Source organism: Fundulus heteroclitus, chromosome 7 (assembly GCF_011125445.2).
Source record: "Fundulus heteroclitus isolate FHET01 chromosome 7, MU-UCD_Fhet_4.1, whole genome shotgun sequence".
NCBI lineage: Eukaryota > Metazoa > Chordata > Actinopteri > Cyprinodontiformes > Fundulidae > Fundulus > Fundulus heteroclitus.
The window spans coordinates 21,721,057-21,739,996 of NC_046367.1; the positions used below are offsets into that span (position 1 = coordinate 21,721,057).

Sequence of the window (18,940 nt, forward strand, 5' to 3'; positions counted from 1 at the left end):
CAAAATGAGAGACAGAAGGACAGGGAAATAGAGAAACTCAAGAGATGGAGTGAAAGTGCAACAAAAAAGATAGTATTAAAGTAAAATCCTGTTACGATGTTTAGGAGAAACACAAAAAACAGCATAAGTAAAACACATAAAGAAGATGCAAATGAAAGAATGATTGAATATTTCATTAATTGTGGTGCATGGGATCCCTCTTTTTGTTTGGGTGAAAAGAAAATGATAAAAGTATATAAAAAAGCAGCTGATGGGGAGTGATAATACCAAAAACTCAAATGCAGGACAAAGTGACCTTACATACAACTGGCTGCTTTAATGCTCGAGTGTCAGGCTGACTTGGGGAAAAATGTTTCAGTGACTTTCATCAGTAGCAGCGGCCTCCCATAATAGTCAGAAAGAGACATTCAAAGTCAAACTGCACCTCTAATAAAAGGGTTGCTCTGACTTTTTATTGTGTCTCTTCACATGTTAGCATGTGGTCTGGACTCAAGTGTGGATGAAGCAAAAGCTGTTACAATTTCATCTTGCTTTGACTTTGCTGGCCTGTCACGCTACACATGACCGAGGCCGTAGTGACCTGAGAAGAGTTTTACGGTTTCTGGAAGACTGAGAACACATTAACAAAGAAAACATAAGAAAAAGCAATCCATTTTGAAAGATCTTCCCAAATAAATAAATTCATGAATGGAAACAGAGGAGAGAAAGGAAAACCAATAGAGAGGTATAGGCAGTTGATGTCTTATCACACTTTGCAAAATATTCAAACTCTTGACCCTTTTTATCTTTGTGTGACGTAACAACCGCAACCTTCAATCTAATTTATTGGGTGTCTTATGTAATAGGCCCTGGATCCTTAAGTCCTTAAGTGTTACTGTCCTGCAACTTTTAGATGCACACCTGAATCAAATAACTTCTGATTAAGGAATTCAGTCTTTTGGTTCAGGTGTGTTGAAGCAGGGATGCATCAAAAAGCTGCAGGATAGTAGCTCTCCGGGAGTGGACTTGGGTGCCGCTGTCATAGACCAACACAAAGTAGTGCAGAACTGGTCAGCGAAAATAAAATGTAACTGGGATATCAAAGGTCTCTATACATAAAGTGCACCAAGCTTGAGAAGTCAGCACTTTTCAATACATCCTCTGAATACAAAAACAGAAAGGCACAACATACCAAGACATGGACAGCCACCTAAGCTGATAGACCAGTCAAGGAGGGCATTAGTCAGTGCAGCAGGCAAGAGGCCCATGGTAACTCTGGAGGGGCTGCCGAGACCTCAAGCTTTTTGGTCAAGAAAAATGGCAGTACAGAATCATGGTAGCAGCAGCATCCTACTATAGAGATGTTTTTCTTTGGCAGGGACTGGGAAGTTTGGCACAGTTGGTGAGGACTCAGTACATAGAAATTATGAGTGAAAACATGTCAAAGGCCGCAAAAGACATTTAACTAGGGTGACCATATTTTCATTTGGGAAAAGCAGGACACCTTTGAGCGGGGGGGGGGGGGCGGGGGGAGGAGGAATCTGTGTTCCCATGCATAGAGATGTATGTGGCAGGGCTGGGGGATATAGAAAAAAAGCTTATCGATCAAAAAAGAAAAGGCATATTGATCAATATCGATAATTATTGAAAATATTTAAAACCATATTTTATGTGCAGCTCTGCCTGGACATTTAATGATATTGCTAAATGATTTGATTTAAAGAACACAAACACAGAATTCCAATTAAATCTTTATTCAACCACCTTTTTTAACCATAACAGATTTTTTTTTTAACAAAAATAACTTAACTTTATATCGCGGATCAAGAGTGGCAGGTTTTTCAGCTGCAGAGAACAGCAGCATATCCATCACTATGAAGCACGTTACTGCATGCGTGATGTCCTTATGCCGCTTGGACGCTTTGTCATTTTATCACAAAGAAGGGAGCCCAGTTTAGCTGCTGTACCTGCTTTGTTTTGGAAGAAGTTACAGAACGCGACGACGACGAGGCGCAGCTCGCGCTGCTGCGGGTGTGAGCGGCTTATGTGATGAATACTGGTGGGTTGCGTTACCAGACTCTGCTTTTACCGGTTCCTTGCAAGTTTTACAAATCACTGTTGTTTATTTCTATCAGGCTGGCGAACTAGTAAAACCTCGTTTTGGGACCGTTTCCTCCGCCGCTACTTGCTGCTACATATTCACGTGCTCTGTGTTGTGGTTTGAGAGGGCGGTGCTTTGTGACGGCGTGCCGACTGTAGCAAGGAAGTAAAACTGTCTATCGAACTTTTTAATCGACCCTATTTTTTCCTATCAGGCCCCACGTCTAACGATCGATAGATATTGTTATCCACGCTATCTATCTTCTGATTAAGAACAGGGCTGCCCGCACAGACGCGGCTCAGGGATTACGTCACACGCAGCGCTGTGCGCAGTGCCCTAGTGCCTGTCAATTTAATGGTCCAATGAAGGTAATTTAAAAAGCAGGACATTTCCTCACTTTCTAAAAAAATCCGGGACGCCCGGGACAGGACGTGAAATACGGACATGTCCCGGGAAATACGGACGTTTGGTCACCCTACATTTAACGCCCAGTGGAGGTTTACCTTCTGACAATCCAACAAGTCAAAACATCCAGCCAGAGCTGGAATGGTTCAGATCAAACCAAATGTGTCAAGATGGCTGAATTAAAAATGTACACCTACATCAAAATGAAAATATGTGGCAAGACTTTAAAATTGCAGTTTAAACATGTTCTCCACAAAATCTGAAAACCCTTGAGCTAATTTGCAATGAAGACAGAGCACAAGTACCAGTAGATTTCTCTGCAATGAGACCTTGAGAAGACCTGCTGCTCTTCTTACAGCAAAGATTGGCTCTAAAAAATGTTCACCCAAGGGGGCTGAATACCAATGCATGACACATCTAGGGATTTTATTTGCAACAAGATACAGAAAACATGGCATTGTTAATTTCAACGATGCAACATTTAAAAGAAACACATTGTATTTGTGGTTGTAACGTGACAAAACGTGGAAAAGGTCAACACACATGTGCGAGCCACTGTAGCGCTCCAGCACTGACCTGCTGAGGAACGCTGAGAATGACAGGCGGATGGGGTATCCATAGCGAATCACGCGCACCATATCAAGCACTCCGATGTATTGCAGCTGGGTAGAGACGTGGAAGCTGTCGAAGCTGGCTGGCTGACCACTGGAGTTGGGGCGCACACACTCCACAAAGTGGGGAGTGCGGGTGTGCAGTTTACTCATAATCTCTGACAGCGAGTTCTGAAAAAGGAAAGAAGGGGGAGATGATTGTAAAACTTTAATAGCAACAAATTGCAATTCATAGAACAAAGGCTTCTCTGATTTCTTTTAAACTGTTTCTATTGAGGAACATTACATAGTGCCAGAGATAACACTGTCAGATTTTTGGGTGTGCAGCAAAAGAACCAAGATCAACAGTAGCTCTCTGCTCCTCCTGAGCTTTTCTAAAGTCCTGAACTCCAAGATGAAGCATACAAGGTCACACACTTCTTCAGTCTGGTTGCGCTCTTGGGGCCACACCTCAAAATGACGTCACTCAGCAACTTCAGGTACAATACCCAGCACCTCAACCCTCATCTTTAAAAGCGGCATTTCTCTTGAGAAACACACATATTTAGAAACTCATGCCCACAGAACACAGTGGCTGTTGTTCATTGTTCATTCATTCATGCGGCGGGCTTCATGTTTGGCTTGGTACAGCATCATTTTTGAGCCCACTCTCTACTTCCCTGCCATTCCCGGAGGAGTCTCGTCAACCGCAAGTCCACAACTCTGATTGTGCAACACAGTGGTTTCATTCAGACCAAAGGCACTGCTTCTCTGAGCCATGTCCCAGCCTCCTTGCGTCACCAGTGCAGCCAGAGCTGCTCGCTGCAAACTGAATATTATTGTTGCTGTAAAAAGTTATGAGCGCTCTACTCTTAGGGCTGCATTGTTGCAAAAGCTGTGAGGACTATTGTGACGAATGCGCTGACGTGAGATAAGACCTAATCTGAAATAAATCTCAGTTTTGTAACAAACAACGTGCTGGTAATGAGATAAAATTCGATCCAGATGCTGGCTGCGAACTATAAATACACTCAGTTAAGGACTAGAAGGTCTAAACACTCATATTTAATGTATATGCATGTTTAAGGAAGCTTCAGAAAGCAGATTTCAAGGGGCTACCATAAAGAAACAGGAATTGCTCTTACCCTCAGCTGGACAGCCCCTGTAATTGGCCCACAACGCTCCAATCGTTGGAGGAAAGAACTTGAGCCTTTTTTCTTCAATATCTGTTGACAGGATGACAAAAAAGCTGTATATATTAAATTGCTGATTAAATGGAATAAATAAACACATCTAACTGGTTGAACTGGTTTTCAGGGGGACATCTTGGACCACTTTTGGAAGCCAAGTCATAGAATGAGCTTCATGATGAAATGCAAATGTGTAGCACAATGAGGGTTTATAGAAAAGCTTTAAAATTCTAAATAATCAGGCATTGTATATTCTGCTTTGCAGAGCAATCACATGTTTGTTTAGGAGAGGCATGAATAAGCATCGAGGCTTCAGGCTCTTCCTTTTTTATTAAAGTTGTTTGAAATTATTATGAACATATAAAACGACTTTTACTATGAGAGTTTTACTATGTTTTGGGTTTTTGTTGATATTCTTCCCATACAGATTGCAACAAATTACGGCTAATAATGTACAGTATAACCCCAAATAAAATTAATTGATTCATTCATTAATGGTCTACTCTTAGGCACAGATGTTTTAACAGATTAACAATGTCAAACACATTTGATTACTCATTTTTGAACAAAAAAGCTTGCTAACTTTAAATACAATGGAAAGTCCTTATCTCAATAATCCTGGAAATTTGTAAACTATTTTAACTATTTCTGTTCAAGGAAATAGCACAATGTGTACTAACTGTATCAATTCTGCCAAGACAAATGGGCAAATATCCAGCCAGAATTATGTCAGAAGCTTGTAAATGGTTGCAAAAGGGTATTATCTGCAACTATTGCCAGGGTATACCCCGCCTCTCACACGGTAACAAAGAACTTGTTAATTCCTGAGCCAAATGCCCCATGTTGTTTTATTTACAATCTTACACATTAGGGAAGCAACATTATCTGCTGTATAAGGCTTTAAGGATAGGTCTGGTAGGGGAAAGGGGTCTTATATAACCATTTGCTCTAGATAGCTAATGAGCCACAGAGACAGCAGACAGGATCTCCTGGAAGTTACACAACCTGATAGCCTTTTCACTCACATAATGCACACAACTGCTTTGTGTTTCCTAAAACACCGACATTCATAAAACACAGAGGCTGGCATAAAGCTCAGAAAACAATCTTTAATTGGTTAAAACAGATTCATTTCACATGTGTCTATTATTTAATGATTTGAAAAGTTTACAGACAAGTCCGAACTTTATTTTCTGTGTGCATTCCAGGGAAAGGGTTTTATCTCATGAATGCTTCCGTACACACACACACAAAATAATTTCCCAGAGGATTATATTTAGACACTGGGTGGGAAATGTCTTAAATTAGATATGATTTTACTAAAAATAAAGCCCCTGTTTTTCCATTGACTGGTTGGGGACTGTTTTGTGTGAAATCCTGTACCGGTTATTGTCAACTAAAATTTACTGCATTAAAAAGGACACAGTTTGTGTTGAAGCTGGAATTAGGTACTGCAGCCTGTAGCTTCTCACTATGAGCAACGTTACCTTGGTAAGATCATGGTACCTCCGGGGCTGTTGGGGGATAGACGTGGCATTGACAGGGAAGGCTGATGGCATCCTCTGGAGCAACAAGGCCGCTTTAGTCCCTCTCAGGCCAATGCGGCCCTGGGCAGCTGGCACCAGAGAACCAGTCTGAGTCAGCTTGGACTGGAAGAGCTGCTGCAGTAACACGTTGTCACTGGCTGCCGGGCACAAAGCAACATACAGGGGAAAATCAGTGCAGAATAAGCAACAGCATTGGTTGAGAAAGGAGGTGGAGGAGAAAAAAAAGAGGTTGGGGAGGGGTGAATAAAAGGAAAGAAAAACATATGAACAGATTTAACAATGAAGGAAAAGATGGATGAAAGGAAGAGTAATGGTGAAGTTTGGGCTGCGTTTAAACAATATGTGAGACAACAAGACTGGGTGGAGCGTGTCATTCTACAGCACAGAAAGCAATACATGTGTCAATGTGGGAAGACGGCCTCTGATTTGAAACGTTCAGAAAGAGAAATATGTAATTAAGGAAGAGGCAGACCAGTGAATGATTGCAAGTATACAGAAAGACAGAGTGTATGTTTGTGTGTGTGTGTGTGTGGCATTTATTTGATTTTAACAAATCATGTTAAAATAGTTAAAGCAATATCATTAATATGTTTAATATGGTACAATAGACACATGGTATGTTTTGTTATCTATTTAGCATATTTAAAGGTCAAGCTTTAATATTAAGAATGATTAAACCAACGTTTGAAAACATATCAGATCTCCATTGGGAGAGAAAAACATGCTAGATATCCAGATTCATGTGCAATGGGTAATATGTTAGGGATTTCACATCATTTAATGAAAATAAAAAAGGATCAACCAACAGAGGGCTTAATTCAAAGTCACTGAGAAAATGAAACTGGAAAACTGATGCGGCAGGCTGGTCCAATTTGCTAAAATGTCATTGCAGCGACTCAAAATGTTAGTGTTTTGTATAACCCCACTAGCTAGTATGCATGCGTAAAAGCATTAAGCATGCATACAAGCCTAAATGTGACATACCGGAGATGTTCTATTGGATTTGGGTCAGGAGAGTGTGGAGGCCAGCCAACAGTATCAGTTCCTTCATCCTCTAGGAACTGCCTGCATAATCTTGCCACATGAGGCCAGCCATCATGTACCAGGAGGAGCTCAGGACCCTTTGCACTAGCAAAGGGTCTAACAATGGATCTAAGGATTTCATCCTGATACCTAATGAAGAACAGGGTGCTGGTGCCTGTGCCACATCTACCAATTTTGGTGTTCACTGGTAAATGCCAGCAGAGCTCCACAGTACTGGACAGTGAGCACAGGGCCAACTAGGGGACACTGGGCCCTTGGACCCCCCTGATAAAGACTATTTCTAATGGTTTGGTCAGAGACATATACGGTAAGTCACTTTGTAGGGCTCTACTAGTCCTCATCCTGTTTGGCCTTGCACAACGGAGCAGATACCGGTCTTGCTCTTGTGACTGTGCTGGGAGACACAGCGAACCTTCAGGCGATGGCATTGATTTGACATCCTGGTGGAGTTGGACTAATCTGTGCAACCCTTGTAGGGTCCATGTCCTCATAGCTGTAAGTTGTGACACCGAGCCTGGTCAAATGTAAACTACTGAAAGGTAGTGAAAAGAATGAGGACAGAAAACATTTTTGTGTCTTCCATGTGCAAAACTAATCGTGTTTCTGGGGTCGTCTTATTGTTGCCCCTGTAGTGCAAATGGTAATTTCATTAACACCAGAGCAGCTGATCCAGATGAACAACCCCCCCAATACTCCTGAACTGACCTGATCAATATTCCTGGGGTTTAACTGACTTGATGTTATACTCAGATTAAAATGGTTTTAAAATGTTAGTCTAAATAGTACAGACCAGCAGTGTATGGAAGAAAACGAAAATGTGATCTGTCTTTGCTGGATACCAGTCAGTACTCTGGCAAACGTGTTCTGAAAAAGCTGTAAGGTATTTACTGAGATGACTGGAGACCCACAAAAGGTTGAATAATGATCTTATCTAAAGGTAAAAGCAAAAGTGTGGAGCAGACTCCCTCAAAGACAATTTACTATTTATTTTTGTACTGTTACACTGGTAAAGGAGGGCTCCAACTTGGAGCCTTGTGGGATGCAACACATTTTGTTCTAGGATTATTTTCTCTTTTTTCACCATCAGTCCAACAACTTTCACAAATCATTGTTGATGAATAGATTCTTCTCATTTAAAATGCTAACAGACCCAAGAGCTCTAATTGTAGTAGAATATATTAAAGTTACTGTTTGTAAAAATAAAATAAAAATACGCTGGGAAAAATATATAAACTATTAGACCACAAATGCAATGCATTTCTCTGTTACTATTCATTTGTTCATATTTAAGGTTTTCTGTGACGTGTTTATGATAAATTATAATTTTTTTCTCAGTTTTATATATGTTATTTCTATGACTGAACTTAAATAAATGTATTTGATGTCATATATGAAAATAAAATGGAAATATTGGGGGAGAAATTTACAAAAATGTTAATGTTAATCTGTTCTTTTGTGAGATACAAGTCAGATCTGCAGTTCCACCTGGTTGACATAATCAGTATGATTTTACTGCTGGAGCTGCATTTATAAAGTAAAAAACAGGGCTATATGGACTGCATTAGCCTGTGAAGAAAATAAATCCAATCAATTTTAATAACAAGTAAAAAGCATTTAAAAGAGGAATGTATTTTGTTTATGTACAACAGGTGCTTTCTTTTAACCTTGAATAGATTTACTCAGAACTTGTCCTCTAGATCCAGGATTGGCCTCTCTAAGGTCCCATGATCTACTCTTGATCCTGTTAAAGGTGCCTCGCATTGTGTTTAACCAAATCATGTATACTTGTAATGTCAATTCAACAATGCTAAGAAGTAAGAAAAAAATATTCTATGCATTCAACATCATGGCTTAATCAAAATACACACCACAGTCTTTGTTCTCATGGGTCTGCATAAGAAAACAAGTTTGTGGCTGTATGTGGATAAAACCAGCGTCGCATCGACTTGTCAGACAGAGGAATACCAGCCAAGCATGAATGAAGGGCTAGCCTTTAGAAGATTAGCCTCATCATGGAAATTATAGCAATTAGGTTGCTGGACGCAAGACTAAGCTGGCAGTCACACAACGGCTGCCTCTGTCCTGCAAACCACAACACCCGACATCTGGCAGCTTATTTAGACAATATACACACAGACGTGTCTGCTGCATATGGGCTAAAGCGCGCACATAGAAATGTAGCTGCACTAAGACAAGGGGTGGGTTTGTGTTCTGCAATTTTAAACAAGAGACCATCTTTGTGTTCATTTAAGCTCTGACGCCACATTGAGCTCATATGCCTGTTGTGTATTGGATACTTACTTTTCATTGTAAGCAGGAGATTCTGAGGGAAGAAGTCCTTGTTTTTGGTCAGAGATCCAGTGAGGTCATATGAAATCTATACGAGACAGTAAGCCACACAGTAAGATGATTTAATACTATTCAGCTTTAAAATCTATTTGCAACAAAAAAAGGTATGCAACATTTTTTTTAACACAGAGAGAACTGAGAATACATGCTGAGCCTTGATTCATAGATATATGCAATGTGTGCTTGAATGAGTCAGTTGATATGACAATAGAAGCTGACTCAAACTTAATTGAACTGATATATTTATTTTCAAAGAGACACCGACTAGTAATTCTAATATGTAGCAGTTCCGGCTTTGTCTCAATTTGAGCTATTTTAATTAGTTAATAAAAATATCTTTATTAAGAAAAGATTAATTAAAATTTTTGGATTTCATTTAAAATTGCATTTTAATAAATGAACATGAAAAAATATTGTATGAGTCAGGCCATTTTAGGCTTGCATAAGATTCACAGAAGTAACATACTGACTTATTTTTTCAGGTTTTCACAGTACAAGACTATCCAACCATATGGATGAGTAGGCTATCTGAGATATTTAATTTGAAATTCATTAGAATCTGAATTGAAATTGCAAGACTGCTTCCAACACATATAAGTTTATGGATATGAAATGGTTTGTTTACAAATGCAAGATGGAAGAAAACAGGTAAGAAAAGGCAACACACTGGTACTATATGAGGATACAAATTGTTGAAGCGGTGAACTGACCCAGAGTCTAAAATTATTCTTCTGTTCATATCCTCACATACTTTTCTTTATTTACTGTAGGGCTGGGTGATAAAGCAATTTTAGCGATTAATTCGAATTTGCAACTCCTGAACATATAGTTTTGGAAAATAAAGATTTTTTTTATTTTATTTTTTGTCAGTCCAGTTTCCTGGGCTTCTATGAAACTTTGAACTATATCAGCCCTGAAAGGGGAATTTGTTTTGGTAATAGCATGCAATGTTGAACATAATGTTTGGAAAATCTATTGTCAACCTACTCCAAGACAAGGCATTATAATTTATTAATTTACTTTTTAAGTTGGTGTGAATTTACAAACGTGAAGTAAAGCATGTTCTTAGATATGTAATACAAGCATCAGCAAACGTGTGTTATATTTTCATTATTTACAGGCAGGCAGGGGCCTGTTTTATAAGTATGTTTCAAAAATTCGTAATAACTTCCACTTTGAATTCTGGTCAACTCCCAGGTGAGATTATTGAGTAAAAAGTAAAGTTAAAAAAAAAATTACAGAAGAAAATTGATTAATCAGATTCGGTTAAAAAAATCTGAGATTTTATTTTTATAAATAAGCCATTATTTTTTATAAGCCATATCACCCAATCCTAATTTACACCACACAGGCATGTTCAAGCAGACAGTACAGGAGACTGGCACTGAATTTCCCTTTAGGGATGTTTATCTGCCAGAATGCATCTGCCCAATGTATCCTAGCAACCATCACAAAAAGCTGGATATTTTTTCCGTATTTTTGCTGTTTTGATCTATTAAAATGTATTATTACAATGTTGGTAAGAGACTGAAAATATTGTCCTGTTTGTATTTATAAGTTTGAGTAAGCAGATACATTGTAATGCCGGGCGTTCTTAGCAGAGCCTAAAGAAACGTCCGTGGTCATAACGATAGGATTGACCTGTGTGGGCATTTGTCTTCAAACATACAGACCTGTCCTGCATAGTGGTTGACAGTGAAGGCTGGACCCTGGTCTTTGGGCGGGGGGTTTCCGTTGCCATCCTTGGTGGTGAGAGAAAGTCCACAAATTGAACTGGAGTCCAGTTGGGCGGAAAGCCTCTTGTAAAGGGTCTGCTCCGAGGGCCGTAAGCTCTGACTCTCTTCATCCAGCACACATAGCATTCCCTGAGGTCTCTGAAGCAGGAACAAACATTTGCTCACATGTTATTTATGTTGGTCAATATTTACAAAGCCCATTTGTTTTGAGGAAAGCATTAGTCCGTCTGACATTTCTATTGATCCCAGTTGAAAATAGTCCCCCTTTTGATACAAATTGGGCTGAATGTCACCCTTTTTTAGTGGTTATTTTGGATCGAAGCGGTTATAAATATAAATTGCCACAAATGAACCTAAAGTGTACCTGACTACAGTCTTTCATGTTTAAAATCAGAAAGGGTGAATTAACTTTCTGTGGTTATCAAATATCTAAAAATTTAATTTGAACAGGGCTGCACAGTACTGCAGTGGGTAGCGCTGATGCCGTGCAACAAAAAGGTCCTGGGTTTAAGTCCTAACCTTGGCCTTTCTGTTCTCCCTGTGCATGAGTGGGTTAACTGGTCTCTCTAAATTCTCCTTAGGTGTGAATGTGTGCAAATATGGTTGTTTGTCTCTGTATTCCCCTGCTATAGACTGGCGACCTGTCCAGGGTGGACAGGTCCGCCTCTCCCGCCAGGTCCCCGCCTCTCGCCCATTGACAGCTGGAGACACCTCGCGACCCCACAAGGGATAGACATGTTAGATAACGGATGGATGAATTTGAACATCTGCTTTTTTTTCTCAGAGCAAAGAGACTTAGAATTTTGAGTCATATCAAGGGGAACCAAAGTAGGGTTGCAAAAATAATCGATATTTGAGATACAATAGAGAAAAAAAAAGAACTATTCAAAGATACTCATTTGTATCAAAATCAGTACTAACTTCTCAATTCCCCAAATTGGTGCTCTTCTTCCGGCAGCAGTACTGCAGTAACAGAGACAGCCGCTCACCTGACAAAAGCAATGAGCTGCCGCTGGAAGTTTAAACCCTGCTAACATGTTGAGTACCTGTTAGCAGGGGCGACTGTGCGGCGGCTGTGGCTTGATGGGTTGAGTAGTCGTCTGACAATCGCAAGGTTGTGGATTCGATTCCAGCTTCCCCTTGCCACCTGTCGATGTGCCCCTGGGCAAGGCACTTAACCCCAAGTTGCCTACCGAGCTGTGTCTCAGTGTATGACTGTGTGTGCGTTAGTGAGAGCGATTGGGTGAATATGACTACAGTGTACAGCGCTTTAGGTGGTCAGCATGACTGGAAAAGCGCTTTATAAGTTCAGTCCATTTACCATTTTACAACCAGAAAAGAAACATATGCAACCCTCTTTAGGCAACAAGACAAAAACAAAAGTGTTGTTCAGACTAACTTTTCTCCTGTGAGATGGCTGGAAAGGGAAAAATGGAATGCCAAACAATGGTACAGACTAGCTACACTAATGCTGCATGTTGCGTGCTAATGCTACTCGCTACATGCTAATGCTACAATACTAATGTTTGAGAGCAAATTAAAAAGGTCAGTAAAGTTTCCAACAGGAAGTAGTCTCTCACTGAGAGACACAGTTCTGCACCACACAATGCTCTGCTCCTGACTGGAGCAAAGAATCACAGCAGACAAAAGCCCCTTTTCCATGCCTCAGTTTTGTGTGTTCTATGCCCACTTGCGAACATTTCAGAAACAGTATCTTTCAGGGCCAGCCCAGGTTTCTCTAACCCTGCTCAGGAGCAAAGCCAAGCCGAGAGGAATCAAGCAGAGTTTTGATGTGAAGACACCACTTTTCAGTGATCGGCTAAGGGCGAGGAGAAACAAGATGTTTTTTTTCTACGAGGGAGTCCAGAAAAACTGAAGAGCATCGAGATTTATATTAAGCACATAGTGGGTCGAACCGAAATATAATTTTACTATTTACAAACCACACCTGAAAGAAAAAAAAAAAGGACACTTTAACTGTGTAATCCATGAGCGGCTGGTCATGTAATGCTGTCAGCAGGGGGTGCTGACCCGTGTGCGCTATGTCAATGCTGAAAAGCAACAGGAGCAGTGTAAAAAAAAAAAAAAAAAGGCAAAGCATCTCCGAAGAAGGCAGAGCTGGTTAGACTGAGTTCTGAACAAACAGTGAGGTGAACGGATCACTCAAAACCCATATGGGATTTGTTATTTTTCTGCATGAGAAATGTCACGTGTGGTGTGAGTGTAATTGAAGTCATAAAAATATGCCTGTCTCATACTCAGTGTGTGAGACTTGACAACTCTGTTGCCCTGCAGTAGTTGATTACTAAAGAAAATATGCAAAATTACCAAACAGACAGAATTTGTACATGGCTGATACTGAATACGTTTGCATGGACCAGATCCTCGTTTGCACTGTAAAGAAAATGTTTTGTATTCACCAAATCATGTTTGTTTTGAAACACAATTTATTTTAGTTTAGAATGATCCTTTATTTGTCCGTCAGTGGTAAAATATATTTGTATCCACAATAAACTGACAGGCAAATGGAAGCACACAGTGACATCTTATAGATTGGCAATTATAACAAAATAAAATTACCGTACAAGTGAATCAAAGAGACCTAGTTCCATTAAGGATTTTCAACACACTCATATCTTGTCCACTGTTTTCCATTAATATAACGTGACACCTAAATTATATATTTCTCTAGATGGGGGCTAAATTGTCTGTCAGTGGTTTTGGCCTTATTAAGAAAGTAATTATTTTGTTATATTGTAATCATCAACTACAAAACAACCCCTGTGCCTTCAAATAATATTGTGGTTATATCAAAACTGATAGAGTAAATTTCTTGGTATCGATATCGAGTATGAAATGTTTATATTGTGACAATCCTAAACAGAACTGTAGGAGACTAGTTAAAAGCAAATGAAAGTCCAACCTGAAGAAAGAAGTCCAGTACAGCGATGTGGCTGTCACTGGAGAGGGGGATCTCTGTGGTGATACCTTCCTGCAGACACTCAGCCTGCTCCTGCTGGAAGAGCACCTCAGTGACATACTGCCTCAGCCGTTGGTTGGTCATGTTCACGCACAGCTGGAATGGACACAGAGAACACGGTAAACATGTTTCCCAGCACACGCTGTGTAGTTCCTCAGAGACAGGCTGCTCAATGTTTTGAAAGCAAACAAAGGAACAAATACAACCCCAAACATAACGCGCTGTGGCAATCAATGGGCCAGAAGTAAAGAGACTACTCGTGTAAAACAGTGAATGTCAAATTAGCCATTAAAGAGGTCAGAGTATGGATTGTGTACACAATAAGGAACCTTCCTGTCAGGTACTACACAATTTTAAAGACAAAGTGAGCAGGTATAATCTGTCTTTTGAAGGGAAAGACTCAGGTGTCACTTCACTACAGTGGGTTTGAAGCTGTAGCGTCTGATATCTTTTACGAGCCAATGTTTTAAGGGTTACTTGTCAATGCGAAGTGTGGATTTTAGCACTCAAGTATCAGTTTGGCAGCTTAAGCGGTTTACCAGAAGGCCTAAATGTTTTCTTTCTTCTCATATTTTCCTGCAACATTGTTGAAACTTGACTTCTTTCAAACACACCGACATTCTGAATGTAGTCTCTGCTCACACCTGGCATTAATATACAACCTGAGCAATCCAATTGTGTCTGGGCAGCACTATACAGGTGAGAATGTAACCAAAATTAATTGTGGACCATTTTCTCCAGTCTGCATGTGGCAGTGATCCAGGACTCTTGTATCTGCACAGGATCAGGAGCCTAAATGCACTCTGTCCTGATAAACTGATGTATTGACATCCACTTACCTGACATGACTCCACTCAAGCAGCAGCATGGCTCTCGGGTGAAAAGAAATGTCTGTAACCAGTGTTGTTCAAACTAGCACCGCTTCAGCTAATCCAAACAACTAAATGGAGGCGTACTGTAAAGATAAGTTCTTTTCTGCTTAAAATTTAGAGAAACTTGCAGGAATCAAGCTCAGTGAAAAAGTTGGATTAAAGTCTTTAGGGTCTGTCTTTCTGTCTATTTTGTAAAGTCCCACATTTTTTGTTCAACCTCACTGCACATATGTTATATCTGGGAAGATATACAAAAAAAGTTTTTGCAGCCTACAAATGACCACAAAAAGGGGACCTGTAATCCCAGAGATGTCTCAATAATAACACTGTTCAAAAAAAGTATCGATGTTACAGAAACATCAGTGAACTTGTTGAGAGGTTTACACTCAGCTGGCAGCTCACTATGAAAATGGATTAAACGTTTACTTGCATTGAAAGAGAGTAAACTTAATTTGATCACTATGGACAGAGAGTTTAATACCAGGTTTGAATGGCTTCTCTACATCTGAATAAGCCAGGACATTTGATGATACCAGGTCTGAACCTAAACAATCTGAAAACTATATAACTTTAATAGTGATCAGACCTAGATAAATCATAACAAATGTTTATTTTTTTAGGCATCAAAATACTAGTTTTGTGCTGGCTTTTCTTTTTACTTTGTGCTAATCACAAATTACTAATTCAATTATTTTTGAGTAAATATTTAATTCATCAGTTTAATAAAGGTCATCCTAGGTCTGCATCTTCACCAGCAGCCACTCCTAATGCATAAAACCATTATGAACTCACTGAGTTCATAATCAATATGGTGTTTTAGAGCTAGTGAAACCCAGGGAGGAAAACATGCAGTGTACTCTGAGCAGTTCATGGCAGGCAGTAATAAATACATTATTAAATACATTTATATACATTTATTCATACATTAAGCATGATCTCAGAGTTAAGCGATTGTTCTTGGGCAACAATTCTCACATCACACTTTTTTGTAGTTTACTTAAGGAAATGATCAATTAGATTCAACAACTCCTCTCTTTGCCTGTTTATTAGGTTACCACAGTACCGCCCGTGGGACTAAGGGACAATTTTGCTGAGCTCCTCTTTTTCATACCTCTCTCAGAGTCATGTAACAGTGCAACCATGTTGCCATGACCCAAATTTGTGGGTCCCACCCCCACACTCTGAAAAACAAGTATAATTTATCTTGGAAGAGAGGATCATAGTTGTGTTTTTGTTTTCTTCGTGCTTGTCCATTGTTTATCTTCCAGCAAGTCTAGCCCATTAAAAGCTCAGTCTCAGCAGGTGGTTGATTGAGTTAGCTCATTAGCAAACTGCTGAGCAGGTACAACATATCCTGACAAACAGGTCTAATTAACAAGCTTTAATAACTCTGATCATGCCGCGCATGGGAAGTGTGTTTGTGAGTTTCTATTTGCGTGTGTATGAGTGTATAAACATGTCACAGCTTGTATATCACTTATTTGCCATAACTACAATAAGAGAGCCTCATGGCTGTGGACCTAAACGTTGCTCCTCACCTTTTCTCTTCAGCATCTGCTTTATAATGTGTGTTGGCATCAAAAGGCAGCTCTGAATCAAGAAATTAAATAGATAATTTCACTAATTTTATTGCCTTCATCCTTCTCCAATGTACCTTAGGTAATATGGCACTTTCCATGACCTGGAAAGAAAAGGTTGTACAAACCCCTCACTTCCGCTTGGATTGGAGAGCATCCAGATGAGTAAAGCCACTTATCCTACTCCCACGCAGACAAAAACACCACTATCACACGAGGCTTCATAAGTAAAGACAAACACTGTCTCCCTTTAGTAAAAGCTGGAAGAAACAGGCTGCTCAACAGGGGGGATATGGACGTATTGAATAGAACCACTAAGCACTTAAGTCACTTGAGCTGCATGAACTACAGTCACACACAAACACAAAAGGTAAATATATTGTAAACAAAAAACAAAACAACCCACAAAACTATATTTTATGTCCTTAAAAAACAACCAGAATTATGGCTCCCATAGATTATTTATGTGCCCATTTTGTAACCAAATGAATCCATTTTGACATTTATAGATACTCCTAACCTTAACTATTTCGTAATCAACACACTAGTCCAATTTCTTCAATTCCAAACTTTCCACCATCCTGGAGATAAATTCGATCTTTCAAAAGAAAACAGAGACACGGCATTAGATCTACACAAAGCCGGGATTACATCTCTTTGACTGATTGTTGGGAAATGAAAGAAATATAAAATGACCGGCCTTGAGCTCCATGCAATATCTTGACTCAGAAGTTGAGACTGATCATCAGGAAACAGCTACTTGGGAAGAGGCTGTTATAATGAAATGCAGGTATTTGAACAAATGGACAGAAATCCTGTATCTCCATGCTATAAAAAAGACCTTTACAACCTGGTAAACAACTGAATGATTCAGAAAAAGCTTACGAAAACATGATCTGGGATCCACAACCACCAGGTCTATGACTAGTGGAGGGCCAATGGTCTATTTTTACCGAGCTGAGGAAAAATCTATTAATATGTGTAGTAATTGCTACAGGATTGATGAGCGGATCAAGAAAGGAATATCTTTTTGAAAAAACCTCCAGCATTTATGTGCTTCCATTAGTTCACTTAAGAAGTATAAAGATACACACTAAAAAGGAGCAGAAATACAAGCATGTAAGCAGACATGGAAGATGTAAAATTAGTTCCATGCCACAGCATGTTGTTGCTTTTTTTGTGGTACGCTGGAATGTGTGAAAGATGTCAAGTTTGTTCTGTATTTCCATACTGGAAATAAATTACCATTAAACTTAAAGAGTGCTCTTTTTGTAAGGGAGCAAACTCAGAAAACCAATAGGGGAGTAAATATGTTTTTCCTCCACCTTTACATCTTTTTATTTATAGTTCTTGTGCACAAAGTCAGATGAAAATGATATCACCATGTCAAAGCTCTACAAAAACAGAGAGAGAGACACAGAGAGAGGGACGGAGAGAGAACGGATTGAGACTGCCTACATCTAGCACACAGACAGTCATCGTGTCAGTCGTCAGTTCATCTGAGGACAGCTGAAAATCATGCCACAGTCAGCCACAGACCTCGGCTCATTCATTACAATTAAACAAAAATGTTCAGGCTTAAACAGATAAGAGCTCGAAATATTTCAACAATTTGACTAAAATTACAAGATCATTCTTCAGCTCTGCAAAGCTAGAGGGATCCTATCGTTATACAATATTTATTTTGGAATTTGAATTGCAAAATTCTAAATAGGAATACACCATCTCACCTGTTCAAATTCATTTCTTTGAAATTCTTCAAATCCAAACATATCCAAGATCCCAATTTCCATGGCAGGATCCCTACAAAGGAATAAAACAAGGAAAGAAAAAACATGCAAAACATGTTCATTATGGCACAGAATTAAATGTCAAGGATCAGTTTCAGTCTTGTGTGATGCTAAGCCAGCAGTAAAGCCTGTGAGGGTGTATACACAGCAACATTTGAAAAAAAGGGAGTGCCATGAATGTGTTGTTCACATATTTATTATATTTGGTGGTATGTGTGTAAACAAGGCAAAGCACAAACACATTCCAGAAGATGCATTCTGGGTTTTCTGTCAGGGTGTTATAAGTGTCCACAACATCAACACCAAGGATCCCATGACCTGCACCTTGGAGTGTCTGTGCTGTTTTTGATTGTGTTTTTGTAAAACCTCCAAGCCTTATGGACTTTGGGTGTGTTGGCCTGTTATTTTTATTTTTTTTTTACAAACATTTAATAGTACATTCTTAAACACCCAAGTCATGCATGCAAAGTATTGCTATCTTTCTGGAGATTTTCCTGACCCACATGAAAAATCAAACCAGGACCAGGACTAAAATATTTATATACAACAAATGAGTGACAAATTGTGCAATTAACGTGGAGTCAAGTCAAGGAGGTCCTGCAAGATCTTTTAAACGGAGTACAAAGAGTCCCCATCAATGTCCAAGGTGGGTGGGGTTGTCGGAGGAGGGTGGCGTGGGGGGGCTTTGGGGCTGACCAAAGAGACATCAAACAGAATGGATGTTGAAATTTGAGGTGGAGAGAGATGAGAATGAGAACAGATTCAATTTCAAATGATCCA

The 18,940-nt window shown here is 39.5% G+C and overlaps 1 protein-coding gene across 1 annotated transcript in view; it reads right to left on the reverse strand.

Moving 5' to 3' along the window:
• Window positions 1-554: 554 nt before the first annotated feature.
• The window catches only part of myo16 (myosin XVI), a 94,372-nt gene continuing 75,986 nt past the window's right edge, over window positions 555-18,940 (reverse strand). The window contains exons 21-28 of the mRNA XM_036139749.1: window positions 18,101-18,173; window positions 13,865-14,017; window positions 10,879-11,079; window positions 9,158-9,233; window positions 5,753-5,949; window positions 4,221-4,301; window positions 2,930-3,267; window positions 555-609 (exon numbers count right to left, since the gene is read on the reverse strand). Coding sequence (XP_035995642.1) covers window positions 555-609; window positions 2,930-3,267; window positions 4,221-4,301; window positions 5,753-5,949; window positions 9,158-9,233; window positions 10,879-11,079; window positions 13,865-14,017; window positions 18,101-18,173 — 1,174 coding nt within the window. The remainder of the gene's footprint in view (window positions 610-2,929; window positions 3,268-4,220; window positions 4,302-5,752; window positions 5,950-9,157; window positions 9,234-10,878; window positions 11,080-13,864; window positions 14,018-18,100; window positions 18,174-18,940) is intronic.